Below are 19,105 nucleotides of genomic sequence, written 5' to 3' on the forward strand. Positions count from 1 at the left end.
ACGACTTTCTATTCTATGGTTGTAAAATGTTGTTTCTGTTTTTTGTTATTTCTTCTCACAGAAAAAGAGGTCGGGATTGTCCGGTGGCTTTCCCGGCACATCACCCCACAATAACCAGAAATAAATAAATAAATAAACCCATTAAACTGTTTTTGTTGTTGTTTGTGTTAAAGGAAAACATGAAAAAGATATTTTGTTTGATGCCTTTTACTGGCAATTTACCCATTGTTAATCTAATATAAGTATTTTGTACTGTTAATTGAATATTTCAATTGTGTGTGTTTATATAAGGCATAGACTAGTTTTGCTGTGTAAGAACAGCATGACTGTAGGCTACAGCTGCTGTATACAGTCGTATGCAAAGTATTACAAAAGCCTACAACAAATTCATTGGTTAAAACAGCCTTTGAGGTGGGATTTCAAGAGCGCATCTTTCAAAAACTTTGCTTGATTAATTGTGAGTTTTGCTAGGCTGTAATAATTACAATAAGGATTTCAGAGTATTATTTTTTCCAAAAGCACACACAATGGAATTTTTTTGTTACATTTAAAAAAAAAAAAACACCCCTTGACACAAATCAGTCCACCAGTTTAGCCCAAAATGTATTGGGGGAAAAAACATGCAAAAAAAAATATTTACGTAGGCTACTTTCTACATATTTTTTAATAACGAACAATTATTTATTTTTAAAAACAACTTTTAATGAGGAGCGTTTTTGATAACTAGTTCCCCTCCGCGGCTGCAGCTCGCTACTTCTCCAGCGTTGCGCTACTTCACGGAGCTCTGCACATGCGTCGTCTAAAACTGCAGGTCTAGAACTGCTGGTCTAAAACTGCAGGTCTAGAACTGCTGGTCTAAAACTGCGGTTGCGCACCGCGGCTGCAGCTGGATGAAGATGCCGTACACTGTGAACCAGAGGTTGCTGTCACCCACTTAGTAAGTCGTGCATTTGAATTAATGTTTTTCAGCATACTGAACATTACAGTGCCAACCACAAACAAACAAAAAATTGAGTCCTGCCACGGCAAGAGTTATGATCAGAAATTACTTATGAAAGTCGTTTTTTGTTTATTTTATTTTAAATAAATAACATTTCTTTTTTTATTAAGAGAAATCGTGTATTACAGTGTCATAAAGGTAATAAAACATAAATTCGTGAACATCAGCACATTTGAAAAAAAAATGTCGTGGGGAAATTATTAACATACAAATTATACATTGCATTTGTTTGATACATGATTTGTGTATATTAACGTACGAGGCTACATCTGACGGTATTTGACAGATGATATGTTTTGTGTGTTGTACATTTGAAACCTCAGTGTCCATTACATTATTAGACTGAACAGACTATCAGACGCACACAGCTTAGAAGGAACTGTAGTACTGAATACTTATCTAAAGCATTTTCCCCTCATGCAATGGGAATTTTGATACAGCCTCCAAATACATACACACCAAAAACAAAAGTCATGAGAATCAACAACAAGAACAACGCACCAATAATCATGGATCATAATCAACTAGAGGAGACAGTTTTACGTACCTTGGGAACATAAATTAGCCTACTGTGGACGGAGGAACGGATGAAGATGTCAGGAAAAGCATGAACAGCATTCAACAAAATCTAGAAAGCTAAAAACCTATCACTTAAAACCAAAATGAAAATCTTTAATTCAAACGTCAAATCCATTCTGTTGTATGGATCCAAAACATGGAAAAATACCACCAACATACTCAATAGCAGACATACAGACATTCATCAACCGCTGCCTCCGACGCCTCCTGGGAGTCTACTGGCCAGACACCATCACCAACCTGTGGGAACTCACCAAGAAGACCTAGAACCACCTAGAGAAGAAGCACAGAACAGGAGATGGAGACTGAGGGGCTGTCACGACTTGACCGAAGGGCACAAGACCGGAGAGGATGGAGGGCTTTCGTCGATGGCCTATGTTCCTTAGGGAATAGGCCTACTGAGGCCTAAGTAAGTAGGTATGTCCAAATACATTTCTGGCGATGTGTGCCTTTGCTCTCCATTATGATAAGAAAGCGAGAAAGTGGATTTTGGACTGACTTGGGATTTTTGGGTTTTTGGCAGGCGCCTGCAGGTGGAGCCGTGCGTCCTCCGTGGAGATCAGTGCTCACTGGCTGTTCCGGAGCACGGGATAAAAGGCCGGTGCGCTGTCTTTGGTGTAGCACATATTACACTTTATTTGACTCGGACTGATCACACAGCAAGGGGATGGCAAGCTCCAAGGGATCCAGCCCGGCCGCTGCGCGCGTCTACAGGGGAACATTTGTCCACTCGACCCAGAACACAGCGCTGCAAGTCCTGGAGGATGCGCTGCTGGGGGTGGATACAGAGGGGAAGGTAGTCAGACAGAAAATTATTATGATTATGATTGTTATTATCATTATTATTATTATTATTATTATTATTATTATTATTATTATTCGTAATAGTAGTAGTAGTAGCAGCAGTAGGGTAGTAGTAGTATTTGATTATTGTTGCTTGTTGCTAACCCTATTTTCTGAATCAGAAAAGCATAATCCGGTATAATCACGGGCCTATGTGTTTATCTATAATTTGATGAATTTATTGGACTGTGCCTTAGCTCATTATTAGCTACACTTAAACCTTGGTCGACAGGTAAAAGTTTAAAAGTTTAAAAGTTTGCACAGCTTGGCATAAAATGCTTAGGTGAAGGTCCTGTGGTGTAGGCTACCACATTTAAAAGGGGTAAAACAGTTGTATAACAGCCACTTGTCGTCTCCAAGCTAAACCACTTTCACAAATCTTTAGCCTGCATACCTTGGAGACAATTGTCAAATTGACAGTCAAACTGAGGTAATAGCACCTGCAAGCGGTAAACTTCATGTCAAATGAAAATGAAAAAAGGAACAAGGAAATATGTGGAAATCGTCTTCAAATGTTGCTAAATGTTAAATTAGAAGTTATGGGCTGGTTAGTAATGAGCTGAATATGGCAAAAATTGTGGTTCAACACTGTCATAGGTGCAACTCACACATACAGGACAAGGAGTGCTGTAAGAGGTTTTAATACATGAATGTAAAACTTCACAAGAAATACATACAGCTCCTGATAATTAATGATGAGGAAAAGCCACAAGCTCAACACTTTTCAGAGCTGCTCTCTCTGCACACAACTGCTTGTGTAACAAATCGACAGCCTTGTTAAGTAGAAATGTAGAAATGTACGAGGTTTTCCAGCCTCAGGCTTCAAGCAGCCTGCTCACAGCGAGGTTTTACACTCACTGCTGATTCCTCTCCTCTCTCCAGATCCTGACAACTATTCTGCCCTACAAAGCCAAAGTGCAGTAACTACGCACATAGAGTAGTCCTGACAACTATGTTATGGTTTTGCATAACCATCTTTTATTCCAAAAAGTTCTTGCTGACTTTCATTCCATCATCAGATTGCCTTCATTGGAAAAGGCCTGGAGCTGGACAAGCTGTCTCGAAGCTTTGGATTCAACCCATCTGAAGTCACTCAACTAGCACAGCAGTGAGTAGAACGTGATTTAATTACTGGATACAAAGCATTTTACAATATCTATTTCCAGTACATGAGTCTTAATGACTTGAATCAGTCAGAGAGTAAGACTATCATTTGGTATTCTTGACATTAGTCACACAGCAAGATCATTTGTCATACATTAACACAAATTCAGTCTTCTGTTGATTTGTTTTGGGTTTTTGCGCATCAGCAATGGTATTATGATCTATTACACCACTACATTACCTAATATAAAGTGTGCATACTTGTCTGTTTATCTTAATACACAGCTCATTTCTTAAATAGGCCATAAGAAACAGTTATTTTAAAACCATTTTCATGACTTGCCACACTGCAGTGAGTTCTTCATGCCAGGAATGGTGGACACACACATCCATGCATCCCAGTACAGCTACGCTGGCACAGCCTTGGACTTGCCCTTACTGCAGTGGCTCAACACCTACACCTTTCCTGTAGAGTCACACTTCAAGGACTTGGAGTTTGCCCACAGGGTCTACACACGAGTCGTGGTGAGTTAGTGACAGTGGATGAGGCAGCATCATCAGATGTAACTTTGGCACTCTACTTCTATAACTAGTAGACGACATGCACATTCTTCCTTTGGCTAAAGGTCTCTTAGAAGCCAGGTGTGTAAACCCACTTTTTCTACTGGTTTATAGAGGGTTTTATGGTGGTGTGTCATCCAGTCTACTGCACTTGTTGTAATATTTTTTTTATTTTTTTTATTCAATAGACCATATAGCTAACAGTCGGTCATAGATACTCATGCATATTTTTTATTATAGATGCATATTCTACATTTGTTACTGCCATTTTATTACTAGTTCACTGCCAGTTAATCACTATAGTTTCATTGTAATGCTGTTGGTGCCACTATGGTCACTGGCATGGGAACAATAATAGTACCATGAGCTGGTGATAATAATAATAATAACGTAATAGTAATAATAATAAACTTTATTTATGTGCACTTTTCTAAAATAATTATTTATAAGGTGCTATAAGTAAAGCAGCAGGGAAAAGGAAAACACTGGAAACAATATGAGAGCAGATACCACAGTAAAAACGATAAAAACAATAGTATAGAATAAATAAAAGTCGAGAAGGCAATATAAGACTAATGGAGAAGAACAATAATGTTATATATAATAATAAAAAGTCAAGAGAAGACAAGTTTGTAAAAATACTTACTTAAACCCATATTTTTCACATTCATTGCTTAAAGGATAAGGCCGTTTTTTTTTAATGCATTGCTTACCGTCAACAAATCCTATGAAAATAACAAAATCAACAATGCGTTTGCTCTACTCCCGTTACTTTCTGACTTCCCACGTACCGTTTTTAGCCGTCAACCCGGAAGTCATTGGCTCCAATTGTAAACTAAAAACCTTGAAATACAGCTCACAAAGACATAGTTTCAATTTTAAAAATCGTTAACTGTTACCACGAAAAGTCAGGCTGTTGTAGTTATTACCAAATCAAATTCAAATGGGAACAAATTCTTCATTACGCCGGGAACTATTTTCGGTGCTACGGAACTACTTTCCTGAGATCACAAACGTCTTTACAGCCGGCTTATTAAGTTGTTTGAGGAAAAAGTCGTGATGATGAAATATGCTGCCCAGAGCAGTGGCATGGCTCTTTGACGTGTTTTTAATTGTTTTTTTAATACAATGGAGTTCTATGGCTGCTGGGACATGGCTGCATTGGGCACCGGCTACATGGACAAGACTTGCTGGCAAAACAAAATCATTGCTGATTTTGTTATTTTCATAGGATTTGTTGACGGTAAGCAATGCATTAAAAAACACCAGCCTTATCCTTTAAAGATGAACCCTCCAAGGTATGGAGATTTTTTCCTATCTTTATTCAAGAGCGTGGTCTTTCAATTTGAGAGCATGATTTATTGATTTCACGTTTCCCTGTCCTCGCACTCAAATATCTCCTGCTTGCACTTAGATTTGCTCTGCTTCTGCTCAAACTGTATGCTTGCACTCAGATATAATGTTGCTTGCACACAGATTTCCTGCGCTCCAGCTTCAGCCCTTCTCCTCGCACTCAGGCTGCTTCTGTGCGCTCGTGAAACGTCTGCTCTCGGATTTCTGCTCTGCTCTCGGATTTCTGCTCTGCTCTCGGATTTTTTGTGCAACAACCCTGTCAAAATTCCCCAACCAATAGAATGCCAGGTGTAGTGTTGACCAATGAAATGATCCCTGCCTCGTTGCGGGTGCGTTCGCTTTACTTCTTAGAGCGTCCCGTACGGGCGGTTACTGTTTAACTGGGTTCATCCACTCTCGCCCTCCGGGGCTTTATTAAATACGACTTTTGGAATAAAAGGACAGTTAACCGGCACACCGGCCTCCCGTCAGTGTGCTAGAGGGGAAAACGACGTCACCTTCATGACTCAGGAGCGGGAGTCTCGCGGATCACTGGCCAATATGGACCGCCAAAGTCAAGGACCTCAAGTAAGTTTTTTATTTTAATGGTGCTATTACTTCCTTCAAATTGAATTGGTTAAGTCATATTTGCGGCATAAGAATACATCCATGATAATATGCTTGGCTTTCAAGTGTTGTATGTTATGGGAACATTGTTGCTAGGCAACCAACAACAAAATGGACGCTGCCGTGTTTCACCGTTGCTGTGTCAAAGTCTGCTCTATCAGAAAGGTTTCACATATTGGAAATACGGTAAACACGTCCCCACTTGCAGGTATCATATTCATATCTGTAACATATCTACAATTAAATCAGTTACATTGCCTATTAATGACTTCTAAATGATTTTCAAAGCATTAGTAAATGATTTATTAAAAATTAATGAAGCCATTAATTAATGCTTATAAACCCAGTCAAACCCAGAGAAATTATGAGTAGCTAAATGTGTATCTCAATCTCCAGTAATCACGCTGTAGCATTAACTGAGATTGGAATAAATTGGAATAATATCTGTGACACAATTTAAGGATTTCCTCAGCTTTAACAGTAACAGACCCCTCATTGTTCAACTGGAAAGCTAGTGCTTAATGTCTGCAATGTAACTGATTTAACTGTAGATATGTTACAGATATGAATATGATACCTGCAAGTGGGGACGTGTTTACCGTATTTCCAATATGTGAAACCTTTCTGATAGAGCAGACTTTGACACAGCAACGGTAAACATCATTTGAAGAGAAGGATATATACACAACACACCAACTGCGTTTTTAAAATGTAGTTGCTCATTGAATTTACTTTTGTTTTCTACTGTCTTAATGTGTTAGCTGGTTACTTTTGCTGTTGGTACTTTTCCCATTCCTAAACACTAAAATACAGGAAAAAAATGAAACACGGCGGCGTCCATTTTGTTGTTAGTTGCCTAGCAACAATGTTCCCATAACATACAACACTTGAAAGCCAAGCATATTATCATGGATGTATTCTTATGCCGCAAATATGACTTAACCAATTCAATTTGAAGGAAGTAATAGCACCATTAAAATAAAAAACTTACTTGAGGTCCTTGACTTTGGCGGTCCATATTGGCCAGTGATCCGCGAGACTCCCGCTCCTGAGTCATGAAGGTGACGTCGTTTTCCCCTCTAGCACACTGACGGGAGGCCGGTGTGCTATACGGCTACTATTTTATGTAGCTATTATAGTAAAAGAAAAAGTACAGGCGCTGGTATATACATTAACTGTCCTTTTATTCCAAAAGTCGTATTTAATAAAGCCCCGGAGGGCGGGAGTGGATGAACCCAGTTAAACAGTAACCGCCCGTACGGGACGCTCTAAGAAGTTAAGCGAACGCACCCGCAACGAGGCAGGGATCATTTCATTGGTCGACACTACACCTGGCATTCTATTGGTTGGGGAATTTTGACAGGGTTGTTGCACAAAAAATCCGAGAGCAGAGCAGAAATCCGAGAGCAGAGCAGAAATCCGAGAGCAGACGTTTCACCAGCGCACAGAAGCAGCCTGAGTGCGAGGAGAAGGGCTGAAGCTGGAGCGCAGGAAATCTGTGTGCAAGCAACATTATATCTGAGTGCAAGCATACAGTTTGAGCAGAAGCAGAGCAAATCTAAGTGCAAGCAGGAGATATTTGAGTGCGAGGACAGGGTTTGAGGGAAAGCATTACAAAATCTGAACGTGAAATCAATAAATCATGCTCTCAAATTGAAAGACCACGCTCTTGATTAAAGATAGGAAAAAAGCTCCATATAGTTACAGGGTAACAAGAAGTCCGGGAATTAAGGGGTAACAATTTTGTAATTATGAAAGATTTATAAGGTAGTTATGGTGTAACTATTTTTGTAATTACTGCATACTTAATTAAAAAATAATTACAGGATACAGTAACGTAATTAGGGGACAAAATAAATGTTATCGGTGCTTAAAGGTTTATTCACTGGGAAAAGGCCATTGTAAAGTGCTACCCATGTTTCTATTAACTACATGGGCTGATGCAGGTTGTTCTGGAAAAAAGAAACTATCCCCATAGATATGATAGTAGGTAGTAGTAGGTAATAGTAATATATAGTAGTAATAGTGGTAGTAGGTAGTAGTAAGATTAGAGTGAGCTAACTTGTGGCTTAAAACAGTGAAAGTGCAATAGGAATTAGCAATTAAAAAAAATAAAATAAAATAAAATACGGTATCTTAATACAAATTCCAAATATTCAGTTATGTGTTTTTAATCATGTGTGGTTTATAAACCATGTACGAAGTGGGACATCTCTGTCATCAAAGTTTACTGGGGCCTGAGCTTCATCTGATGAATCATAATGCAGCTGGACAGAATGCAGTGTGCAATGCATGAGTTCAGAGAATTTAGAATGTCAGTGTCATAAAGGATCAATTGACCTGAACACAAACACAGACAGCTTGGTGACATTTCTGTAACAATATAGCATACACAAAAAATATGGAATTTCAACACACAGTAACAGACTTAACTGAACATACAAGAGCTTTATTGAATGTAATATACAGTATGGTGAGATTAAATATCAAATATGTAAATTTTATAATATAAAATGTAAAATAAAACCTTCATAATCCTTTTATAAAACAATTAATTCTAAATACTGACTCCATAACTACAGGGAACAAGCACCGATAACATTTGTTTTGTCCCCCCTAATTACGTTATTGTACCCTGTAATTATTTTTTTAGGTATGCAGTAATTACAAAAATAGTTACATCATAACTACCTTATAAATCTCTCATAATTACAAAATTGTTACCACTTAATTCCCAGAATTCTTGTTTTGTTACCCTGTAACTACAGCATTGTTATTTTATTAGTACCCCATACAAACTAGTTACACCGTAATTAGCTGTTAATGTCAATATTAATAGCCAGTTGTAGATCAATTACTCTTTAAAACATGAATTTGAGTTTTGAGCCGACATGCAAAAGCAAGATACAAGTGAAAAATCCCTAATGCACTGTAGGATCTCCTGCAGACCCTGATGTCTCCTGCTGGATTTCTTTTTCAGTAGTTATTCATCTGAGTCATGAATCATGAATATAGAGATAGTTCAATTTATAATCCAATGTTACTGAAGATGAAATTGAGGACTTAAATTGTTGGCTGTGTGGGTTTGTTTGTGAGTTTTTGGGTTGTTAGTTAACAACCTGCCAATTACATTGATGTGGAATGATCTCTCTTGTCTTGATTTGGTACCAGAAGTATTTCAGCATTATGCTGTTAGTCATTTGAAGAGCCAGAAGAGAGTGGCATGTGTAAAAGGAAGGAGAAGACAGATTGAGCAGTGAGGAAAATGGATTTGCCCTCTATATTCAAGCTGAGTATTAATTCACTGCATTAAATATGCCCTTTATATTAAAAATACATTTATTTTATAAAAGAAAACAAAAGGGGGCCAAGAACAATATTCTTTCAGGGGGCCCGGAGTTCCTAGCTACGTCCCTCCCTGAGGGTATACTGTATAAGCTTGGAAATGGTGGGTGGGGCTAAACCATGTATTGGTTTGTAGGTGATCAATAAAGTCTTAAAATCAGTTCTCAATTGTACAGGAAGCTAGTGCAGGGAATCAGGGTAATGTGTTCTCTTCTCTTAATGCCTGTTAAGCAGCTGCACTCTGAACCAAATGCAAATGTTACAATAGTACAATTGAGAGGAAATAAAAGCTATATATTTCTCAAAACAGCTAGAATTTCTGAATTGGGGAAAAAAACACGACCACACAACATTCTTTACTTGTGCCTCAAACGTCAAAATCCATCCTGAACCAAACTCATCATGTCTGGTGGTCAAACTATCCAACATCACACTTGCTCTCATTTAGATGCAAAAGGTTCTGAGACATCCAGCACTTGATATCAGTGAGGCTCTGATAGCGAGTTACAAGGCTAGCAGGGTTGTTTGGTTTCACAGGCAGATATAGTTGTGTGTCATCGGCATAACGATGGAAGGAGACATCATATTTCTGGATTACAAGTTATTGTGTCCGGAGTGGAAAATTCAGTAAAATCCCTCTTCATTGTCACACGGTCTGTGGTTTGAGATGGGTGTGAACAATACAGTGGTATAACAATGTATAGACAGAAGAAGACTGTGTGAATGGGGCCTTAATCCTGTAATGTGATCTCTTTGTATTTCAGAAAAGGACTCTGATGAATGGAACAACCACTGCATGTTACTTTGCTACCATACACACAGATGCCTCTCTCCTGTTGGGCCAGATTGCAAGTAAGGAATCCCACGTCTCTCTCTCTCTCTCTCTCTCTCTCTCTCTCTCTCTCTCTCTCTCTCTCTCTCTCTCTCTCTCTTTCTCTCTCGCTCTCTCTCTCTCTCTCTCACACACACACACACACACACACCTTTTGACTTTCTTTATAATCTAATCTAATCTTTATATTTTAAAGCATGGACCCCTCACTGTTTAACTATCTGTCACGTGTTGGAAGTTGAGAAACCCTGGTCTACTGGAGGTTGTCATACATAAAAACTGAGTCACCTGCTGTATCCAGTTTGTGAGAAGCCTTAATCCATTTGTTGGTACTGGCACATGCTAATGAGACAGTCTTATTATGGGCCATAATAAAATGGATTAGGAGAGCCAGGGTGGTGGTAGTCTTGTACGTTCTGGAACGTTCTGGATAAAACATGCTGTAATCTGTGTCCTAGACAACGTTTTCAAAACATTCTCAGAATGTTGCAATCGGAACGTTCCACCTTTGTTAACATTGCAGGAACGTTCTGTAAAAAACATTCTGTAACCTGTGCCCTAGACAACGTTCTCAAAACATTCTCAGAATGTTGTGGTCAGAACGTTCCACCTTTGTTAACATGGAAGTTGCCTGTTCAAATCCCAGGCTGGTAAAAGCTTTCTGAAAAAAAACAGAAAGCATGTCTCCGTCAAACTGCCCCAGATAAATGAAGGAAATATCAGTAATGTAAGTGTGTTGTAAGTGGCATCATATTCACCACAGAGTTTGAATATGCATGGTTTAGCAGAAAAGTATTTAGGCCTATACAACATACTGAGTGATAGAGGGTGAATAAAATGTCCTTAGATGTAAATCAGCAATTCTATCTTGTGTAGAAGCTTTATAATCGCTGCTATAAGCATAGCAGCAGCCCTGAATGTGACACATGGGTAGCTAGAACAGAACGTTCCCATAACGTTCCCCATAAGTTCTGACAATGTTACAGGAGCAACGTTTTGATTGCAATGTTCACAAAACGTTTTGAGAATGTTTATTATATCAAAGAACGTTCCTGCAATGGTACATTTTAACAAAGGTGGAACGTTCTGATTGCAACATTCTGAGAATGTTTTGAGAACGTTGTCTAGGGCACAGATTACAGCATGTTTTATCCAGAACGTTCCTGCAACGTTACACGGTAACAAAGGTGGAACGTTCTGCCTGCAACATTCTGAGAATGTTTTGAGAACGTTGTCTAGGGCAAAGGATACAGAATGTTTTTTACAGAACATTCCTGCAATGTTACAGAAATACTTATGACATCATACTTATAACATATGATATCATACTTGGATTTTAATTATGCGTCAGAATGTTATAGGAATGTTGTGTCAGAACGTTATAGGAATGTTGTTATGTTACGTTTTTATAACATGTTCAAATAACGTTCTAACTCGGGAAAGAGCATTCTGGGAACACTTTAAAAACTTTCCACTAAAAACGTTATCAGAACATTCCTAAGTAACGTTTTCATAACCTAATGGGAATGTTGGGGGAACGTTTTTGGAACCTAAAATTGCTAGCTGGGTATTTACTTGTTTGTGACTGTGGCGAATACCATGACATGAGCTCAGTAAATGTCGAAAAATGGTAAAGGTATCTATTTACCAACTCTGTGGTAAATATATACATTTACCAATAATTGTGCACATTAACCACAGAGTTTGTAAATGTACACATTTCCCAAGGTAAGTGTCACAGATGTGTACATTTCCTGGTTAATGTGACTTGAAAACGCTAATCACAGTAGCACAAGGCTCTCACAGTCCCTGAGTGCCCTGCTGACCACATACTGTATCTGTAACATGGTGATTGCAAATTGTGTGCACTGTCCAACGCTACAGTTCTGCACCTGAGGGTCATTTGATGAATTTAATCAGATTAGGATATTGACTGAAAAGTATTGTTGTAGAGCTTTATTAACAGGTGATTGACCTCATGGAGGTATGTTACGCTAGATTCTTTAAAATCGCAGGCCTGTTTGAGAGGCAATCATGTTTTGCACATCCACATCTTTTTACACATGTATGGACATGAGTTGTGCAGGCTAGTGCATCCACCATTGGGCTAAAATATAAAATCAATCAGGTATCAATTTCTTGTCCAGACTACATCAATACATAGGCTTCAACACAGCAACGTCTTACCTGCCTACCAAAAGTAAAGAGTCGTACCCATAACAAAACATAGAGACAGGACTGTGAGAGAGCCTTGCGCTACTGTGACACTCAAATGTGCACATTTACCAGCTGTACCTTGGGGAATGTGCACATTTACCAGCTGTACCTTGGGGAATGTGCACATTTTTTCCTACATTTACCTTACCATATACACTCAGAGGTCACTTTATTAAGCACACCTCTTTTGCCTCCAGAACAGCCTGAATTCTTTGAGGCATGGATTCAACAAGGTGCTGGAAACGTTCCACAGGGATCTTGGTTCATTTTGACTAGATAGCATCACACAGTTCCTGCAGATTGTTTGGTGGCACATTCATACTGTGAATATCATATTCCAAAGGTGCTGATTGAGATCTGGGGACTGTGCAGGCCAGTGGAGTAAACTAACGTCACTGTCATGTTCCTGGACCTGTCTTGGGAGGATGGCACATCATCCTGCTGAAAGTTTCCATTTGACAAAGTGTAGACTGAAAAAATTCTCCACACCATTACACCACTACCATCCTGTACTGTTGACAACAGACAGGATGGAGCCATGGATTCACGCTGTTTATGCCAAATTCTGATCCTCCTCTGCCTTCTGCCTCCAGAACAGCCTGAATTCTTTGAGGCATGGATTCAACAAGGTGCTGGAAACGTTCCACAGGGATCTTGGTTCATTTTGACTAGATAGCATCATAGATCATCCCATTAGCATGTTGCAACAGAAACCAGGATTCCTTAGACCATGTGGCAATTTCTAACTCTTCAGTTATTTTGGTGACTATGTTTTTAGCTGACAGGAGTGGAAGCCGGCTGTGCTGTAGCCCATCTGCTTCAAGGTTCGGCAAGTCGTGCTTTCCTACTGCACATCACTGTAGGCTGTTTTTTGCATACTTGTGGCCCGCCTGTTAGCTTTAACGAGTCTTGCCATTCTCCTCTGACCTCTCTCATCAATGAGGTGTTTTCACTCTCAGGACTGCAGCTGATTGGATGTGTTTTGTTCATTGCACCATCCTTGGTAAACACTAGACAAAATCCCAGAGGGTCGGCCCTTTCTGAGATGCTGGAATGTACCGGATCCGACGCCAACCATCATACCATGTTCAAAGTCACTTAAAACACGCATCTTGCCAATTATAACATTTAGTCACACAGTAGCTGAACCTATCGCCCCTGTCTGCATGCTTTACTTATTCTTTATTACGTAATACACGGCTCACTGTCTGGAAGAGGGAACCATTTGGCCTAATGGAGAGGTGTATCTAACAAAGTGACCACTAAGCATATTTTTTGAAATAGTACATATAATTTGTAACAAGATACATTTTGATGCGCTGTTTGTCCATCCGCTGCATGTGCATAAAACGTTTCATGTCATGAGGAAACACATACACATATATTTATTGGTCCATACATTTAGCAGAGGCTTGGCAGGCATACTGCACTAGGACAGGAGCAAATATAGATGGTAAACTGTGTATCTGGGCTGATAGGGAGATGCTGACTTCATGTCTGCATGTGTATGAGAGTCTGTTCGGGTGGTGTGTGTGTGTGTGTGTGTGTGTGTGTGGATAGGTGTATGTGATGTGTGCATGGTATGTGTGTGTGTCTGTCTGTGTGTATTTGTGTATATAAGGCTCTGTGTATGTGACTTGTGAGTGACAGCGTGGTTTGGCCAAAGCTAAAGTTGAGGAACTGACATGCAAATGGTATGCTATATATGAAGGACAGGCTGACATCAACACAGCTGACGTCATAAAGATAAAGGTTGATAAGGTTTGTTATAGGGCAAAGGCTGCTGGTTCATTATGGAATAATAATGATCTGACCTTTGACCCTACATAGGAATAAAGTATGAAGTATTGAATTACTGTGACACTCTGCATGTCAGTGAGCACTCAATGATATAAAAAGTATGTGTAGAAAAAGGGCTTACTCTTTCCAAAACAGTATCATCATCAAGCAGTTATTGGTACTGGAGGATTTCATGAACTTGTTTTATGTGATCTTTAAGGAAGTGAGGTGTAGGTGTAGGCTCATTCTCTATAAAGTCTTTTGAAACATGCTTGTGATGAAGGGCTATATAAATAAATTAGCTTGAACTTGAGGTTTTAAGTTTTGTTTTGTTTTGATTTTCAACATTGTTAAGCTCTTCAGCCCCACGTTTATGACCATGGTACTTATTTCTGACCTTATATTATATTCCATATGTCACCCCACTCCCCGTCCTCCAGAACCTAGCACAGTCACACATGATATAGCATACGCCAAGAATTCCTCCCTCTGTTTTTAGAGTAGTGTCCCAGTTCAGAGTCTGTGTTATATTTGGAAGGAGAGCAGATTTTATACTCACCATTAACTTTAAGGCTCTGACTCTGTTGACGCTTTCAAAAAGCAGCTAAAGACTCATCTGTTCAGACTGGCCTTTGTTTAGCCTCTGTGTGTTTTTATGTCTTACTGTTTCTTACTGTTTTCTGGTCTTATTGTAACTATTTAACTCTTGTGAAGCACTTTGTGACTTTGCTCTGTGAAAGCTGCTATATAAATAAACTACTTACTTACTTACTATACTGTAACCTGTACCATGCAACTGAATATTGTGCCAGTACACATGTACTTGCCAACACCAAATGATTATCTCACCAATAAAGCTCCCTCAGTTATCTTTATTGTTGTTGTAGATGACTTTGGACAGCGTGCCTTGGTGGGCAAGGTGTGTATGGACAGGAACAATGCTGTGAAACATTACAAAGAGACCAGGCAGGAGTCAGAGGAGGAAACCTGTCGGTGGGTATCAACTATAGACTATATCTTTAGCATATCCTTGGGTATCAGTGGATTGGAATAGCTTTGTGCATGTGTAGTCTCAATGTGTATAGGTGATATGGTGAAATTACATTGAAATCAATGGTGGCTCAAACAGTTCCAAACAGAATATAAATCTTATTTGTTGCCTTCCAAAACATCTCTGTAACTCTTTCATCACATTAACAGTAGATCACTCAACAGTAGAGTTCTGGGCCTTATAAAGTGGCCTACACTGGAGTGAAAAGACAATGGCAAACATTTTTTTGCACTAGCCTGCCTTTACTGTTAGCCTACCTTCACTATCCAACACACCTCACATGCATTTCCCTTTTAAATATGCATATGCACATTGCAGAGAATGTGCATCTGATGAAGTGAAGTTTGCCTCTCATAAGCATTGTTGAGAAAACTGTGTGCAGATCCATTTTATACATAGAACCTGCAGTAAACCTCTTTCCAACCTTGAGTCCCTGCAGACAATCCCTTCATAAATAGATTGGTGACCTAGTTTTAATGGAAGTTTTGATTGTTGTAAATGCTGTCGGTATTTTACGTTTTTTATGGGGCAGACCCAGTTGTGGAGTTTGTTTATAATTATTATTTTGTGCCCTCAAGGTTCATTGCAGAGCTCTTGAACAAGAAGGTAAGATTCTTGGTCTATGAAGCCTTTACCAATCTGCCACTCAGTGACAACAGTTTATAAACATTTTTATAAAGTTATAATCCATACATGTTGATCATTTTTTACATTGTTTGTTTGTCCATGTGTCACATGCAATTTGACAAAACTTTGGCTAATGATGCATCTCATCGCTGAGCTCCAGCATTCTCAAAATTACACTGATTGGCTAGAATATTCTAGAATATTCATTCATGAATTCATTCATTCATTGTCTTTACTTGCTTACTCCTTACTCCTAGACTCACTGGGGGGCTATCCTAGCATGAATTGGGCAGAAGGCAGGGAAACATCCTGAACAGGTTACCAGTCCATCATAGGACAAACACAGATAGACAGACACTCACACACACTCACACCTATGGGCCATTTAGTGTCTCCAATCCTGACGTGGGAGGAAACCCACACAAACACGGGGAGAACATGCAAACTCCACACAGAAAGGACCGGGGCCAGGAGTTGAACCCGAGTCTTTCTTGCTGTGAGGCGACAGTGCGAACCACCGAGCCACTATACTGCCCATGGATACTAGAATTACAGGTCAAAACAAAGTGACATATTTGTTATTGATTAGCCATGAGGGTGACTGCATCATTCATGGGTCACAATATGTTTACTGTTGCTTGTTTTGGTTTTGTTCTGGCAGTACCCTCTAGTGAAGCCAGTGGTGACTCCCCGCTCTGCTCGGTTCTGCTCAGAAGCCTTGCTAGGGCAACTGGGAACAATTGCCAAGAATAACAACCTGCACATTCAGGTGAGTTCTTGATGGCATTCCAACAAGGTAATATCATCAAGGGACTGTTGCCAAGGAGATCATACAGTGTTGGACCTATGGTTTTTGAAATACAGAAAACTTTGCCATAGAAGAAAAGATGGTAGTGTGGCATTTGGTATATAGCATTAGTCAGCTTCACTTTTAGCTTCACTCCAGTATTTATCTCTCATGTTCCATGCTATGTTTCCTCAGAGGTTATAGTCATACTTAACTTTTCTAGATTCCCATAAACCTCCAATTATCTGATCACAAACAGTAAATGCCATTTGCTGATTTATGCATTCAAGTAGCGCTCAAAGATCTGTGACCTATGAAGTGACCCAGTGTCTAACATGCCACTGTGTTTGTTTTCCCCAGAGCCACATCAGTGAGACCACTGGGGAGTTGAAACTGGTCAAGGAGCTGTTTCCTGAATCAGAGTCCTACACAGATGTCTGTAACAAATACAACCTGCTCACTGACAAGGTTAGGACACATCACATTCATGCATGCACACACACTGATGCACGTTTGTACAAAAGTATAAATGCTTGCATGCACACACACATTCCTGCAAGGTGAACATGGTTGATATTGTTGTTCATGATGACGATGATGATGATGATGATTCACAGACAGTGATGGCCCATGGCTGTCACCTCAGTGATGAAGAGTTGATCCAGTTCAGAGAGACAGGAGCCTCCTTGTCTCACTGTCCCAACTCCAACATCTCGTAAGTCTCTGTTACTCTAAAACCTATACTGATAGTTTCTCTGTACATATAATATATATACTGTATATATGTGACCAAACGCCATGAACACAGGCCCATGTACTGATTTTACATCCGAAAAGTTTTATCAGAAAAAAGCTAAATATATAACACCTCTATAATGTAATATAGCATGTTAAAGCTCTGAATGCAAAAATCTATAAATCATGAAAAACAAAAAAAGCCTATCTCCCACAATGTCTCACTCCCTCCCTCTCTCTCTCTCTCTCTCTCTCTCTCTCTCTCTCTCTCTCTCTCTCTCTCTCTCTCTCTCTCTCCAGGTTGTGCAGTGGGATGTTGAACGTCCGTAAGGTTTTGAGACATAAAGTGAAACTGGGGCTGGGAACAGGTGGGAACATATTAGGATATATGAACAGAAAATAAAGCCATAAGCTCTCAAAGTATTATTATCATTATTATTATTAAATGGGACCATGGTAACACACTACATTTCAGTGAAGATCGTAACATTCACACATCCAGCCATACTGTTTGGTGCAGGATCTCCTTTATTCAGTCCTGTTCTATAAACGCAAACAATTTAAGGAGACTTGTGGACATGTGGAGTTTTATGTGTCCACAGGCACACACATGTAAATGCTTGTGCTTGTGTATGTGTGTTTGTGTGACTTTCACCCTTCTGGTCCCTGTGTGTGGTCCTGCGTCAGACGTGGCGGGGGGCTACTCTGCCTCCATGCTGGACGCCGTGAGGAAAACCCTGGACACATCCAAAGTCTTGACCATCCAGGACCCAGACCACCGCACACTCACCTTTGAGGAGGTTTTCAGGCTGGCCACATTGGGAGGCAGCCAAGGTAGGACACCAGACCAGCTAGTCACTCTGTAACATCACTTCACATCATTACTGTTAGTGCCATTGCTATTAGGAATCTCTCCCATTTACTTACCATTAAAAGTCATGTAGGGTGGCTAAGTGGTTACAGAAACATCTTGTAGTCCAAAGGTCCGAGGTTCAATCCCTGTATTAACCAAAGGGTCCATCAACAAATGTCCTTGAGTAAGACACTGAACCTCTACCCACTCATTCTAAATGCATTAAATGTAAAATGTGATCAATCTACTGAGGCGATACATCAGTAGCTGTGGAAAGGGACACCTTTAATAGTGACTGACTGCAGTTTTACAGCAAGGCAGCAAATCCCACAGTTTCTCTGAGTCTCTGTCTTGTCTCCAGCTCTGTCCATGGACGATCAGACAGGGAACTTTGAAGTGGGCAAAGACTTTGATGCCCTGAGGGTGAATGTTGCTGCACCTGGCGGGCCCATCGACCTGATCCAGTGTGAGGGGCCAGAGGTAGGTAGTGGTGCACACACACACACACACACACACACGCACCACACTCATAGAACACCTCCTTCTACCTTTCGACTGTCTCATTTGTCATCATTTTCATTTCAGATTCTTTTGGAGAAGTTCTTGAATTTGGGTGAGTGTCCATTTCTCTGCTGCTCACTGAAACTGTTTTGTTTTCCCAGACCTTTCATATTATCATGTGCCACCAACCATTTATATCACCTTTATTTTTAGCAACTCTTCTCACCCCTGTTCCTTCCTCTGTGGCAGGTGATGACCGCAACATAGTAGAAGTGTATGTGGCCGGGAGGAAGGTGGTACCGTTCACTGAGCCAACAGATACTGTAGAGTAA

General features: G+C 39.9%; 1 protein-coding gene across 1 annotated transcript; it reads left to right on the plus strand.

Annotated features, from left to right (window-relative positions):
- The first annotated feature begins 3,889 nt into the window (after positions 1-3,889).
- Positions 3,890-19,105, plus strand: LOC139930630 (guanine deaminase-like). The gene is made up of 12 exons (XM_071923856.2): positions 3,890-4,051; positions 10,156-10,243; positions 15,107-15,212; positions 15,849-15,876; positions 16,559-16,666; positions 17,045-17,152; positions 17,302-17,399; positions 17,720-17,787; positions 18,107-18,253; positions 18,634-18,752; positions 18,858-18,885; positions 19,023-19,105. The coding sequence occupies exons 1-12, from the start codon at positions 3,890-3,892 to the stop codon at positions 19,103-19,105; spliced, it is 1,143 nt and encodes a 380-aa protein (XP_071779957.2).

The sequence above is a fragment of the Centroberyx gerrardi genome, chromosome 8 (assembly GCF_048128805.1).
Source record: "Centroberyx gerrardi isolate f3 chromosome 8, fCenGer3.hap1.cur.20231027, whole genome shotgun sequence".
NCBI classification, from domain to species: domain Eukaryota; kingdom Metazoa; phylum Chordata; class Actinopteri; order Beryciformes; family Berycidae; genus Centroberyx; species Centroberyx gerrardi.